At 41.0% G+C, this 2332-nt stretch overlaps 1 protein-coding gene across 1 annotated transcript; it reads left to right on the forward strand.

Annotated features, from left to right (window-relative positions):
- Positions 1-299: 299 nt before the first annotated feature.
- On the forward strand, positions 300-1566 carry LOC105555821. The gene is made up of 2 exons (XM_012002862.1): positions 300-651; positions 771-1566. The coding sequence occupies exons 1-2, from the start codon at positions 323-325 to the stop codon at positions 1507-1509; spliced, it is 1068 nt and encodes a 355-aa protein (XP_011858252.1). The 5' UTR covers positions 300-322; the 3' UTR covers positions 1510-1566.
- Positions 1567-2332: the final 766 nt, after the last annotated feature.

A 2332-nucleotide genomic window follows, 5' to 3' on the forward strand; every position in this document is an offset into this window, starting at 1 on the left:
ATACAAATTTTTAACTGCCAGTCTCGACAAACTAGCGTCTCTTCTCAGCATGGATAATTTGAAAATTACACGTTCAAATTTTTCAAAGTTATCGGTGGAAGATTTCAATTTATTGACGCGAAAGGGTGTCTTTCCGTACGAGTACGTTGATTGCGTCGAAAAGTTGGAGGACACGTGTTTACCACCGCGCGAATCATTTTACAGTTCCTTGACCGGTGACACTGTATCCGAGAACGATTACGCGCACGCTGCGAACGTCTGGCGACAGTTTGCCATTCAATTCTTGGGCAAGTACAGCGACCTGTATTTGAAAACGGATGTCATGTTGTTGGCTGACATTTTTGAAAATTTCCGAGACAAGTGTATCGAGAGTTATGGTCTCGATCCCGCGTATTATTACACATTACCAGGATTCACGTGGGACGCCATGCTTAAACATACGCGTATAAATTTCGAACTCCTCACAGACATTGATATGGTCATGTTTATCGAGCGCGGTATACGTGGCGGTCTGAGTCAATGCTCCAGTAGATATGCGCAGGCTAACAACAAATATATGCACTCGTATGATTCATCGAAAGCTTCCTCATACTTGATGTACTTTGACGTAAATAATCTATATGGATGGGCAATGTGTCAACCATTGCCTTACGCAATGGTTGACACATTGCCCATCCATAGGGACATTAGTGAATAATTTTTCTTTTACGTGTTGTGATAACACTTTAAGTTGCTCGACGAACCACGCGATGCAATCTTTATCCATATATTACCGAATTTCGATGGGTCGACGATGTTGCAGATTTTGACTTTAGTGCGATAGCCTCGGACTCGCCCACGGATTACATTCTCGAGGTCGATCTCGAGTACCCACAAAGTATACACGACGAGCACACTGACCTACCGTTCTGTCCAACGCGCGATAAGCCGCCTGGCAAGCGGCAGGCAAAACTTCTGGCGACTCTATATTGCAAGAAGCGTTACGTCATTCACTATCGCAACCTGCAGCAATGTACGCGTCATGGTCTTCGCGTCACAAATATACATCGCGTACTACAATTCGCGCAATCCGCGTGGCTTCGCGATTATATTGAACTAAATACGCAATTTAGAACGCTCGCCAAGAACGATTTTGAGAAAAATTTGTATAAATTGATGAACAACGCGGTATTAGGCAAAACTATGGAAAATGTACGAAATCGCGTCAATGTAAAATTAATAACTAAATGGGAAGGACGATACGGCGCGGAGGCAATGATTGCAAAACCAAATTTCCATAGCCGAAGCATCTTTTCGGAAAATCTGATAGCTGTTGAATTGCGCAAACTCGAAGTGAAATTCAACAAGCCGATCTACGTAGGTATGTGCATTCTCGATCTAAAGTCTGTTTGTACGAATTTCATCACGAGTACATGTTACCTTTATATCGCGACAGATGTAAAATTATGTACACCGACACAGATAGTCTTATATATCACATCCAGTGCGAGGACGTGTACGAGACGATGAAACGTGATATTCATAGATTTGACACGAGCGATTATCCGGCAGATAACGCGTACGATATTCCACTTGCTAATAAAAAAGTGCCAGATTTAATGAAGGATGAGAATAATGGTGCGATAATGACGGAATTCATCGGGCTCAGAGCGAAGATGTACGCGTTGAGGGTCGACGGTAAGAAAGATACAAAGAAGGCTAAAGGCGTAAAGAGTAACGTGGTAGCGCGATCGATAACGTTCGACGATTACACGCGGTGTCTCAATGATGAGATAGAAATGACTTGTATAAGATCGAAGATGCATGAGGTGTACACTGTAGCCGAAACGAAAATCGCTCTGAGTCCGTATGATGACAAGCGATACGTTGTGCCCGATTCTACAGAAACGCTGCCATGGGGACATTATAAAATACCATTGTAAATATTTTATAAATTCATTTTATTTTTTAATCAGCATAGATATATTTTATCCACATCGATTATAATAAATGTATACCATTGTAAAACATGTTTAATAAATGTATACCATTGTAAATATTTTATCATTTTTTATAAGACATATAATCAAACATAGATATTACAATAAATGTATGTTTACAAAACATTATCCGTGCATATCCATGAATTATGTGATTTATCAAGTCCCAGCCATTTCACGTAAACCTCATTTCCTCTCTTCCGCAACACTTTCTCTCAACGAGGTACACATCGGGATTAGCTACACAATGCAACTCGTGTTCATAGAATCCTCCAGCGATGGGTTTTCCACAGGAATCCTCCAGTATATACGTCACGGGATTAGTTTTCTGCACTTTGCCGATTTGAAACATC

The sequence above is a fragment of the Vollenhovia emeryi genome, unplaced genomic scaffold (genome assembly GCF_000949405.1).
Source record: "Vollenhovia emeryi isolate VEMERY1.0 unplaced genomic scaffold, V.emery_V1.0 DF940685.1, whole genome shotgun sequence".
NCBI lineage: Eukaryota > Metazoa > Arthropoda > Insecta > Hymenoptera > Formicidae > Vollenhovia > Vollenhovia emeryi.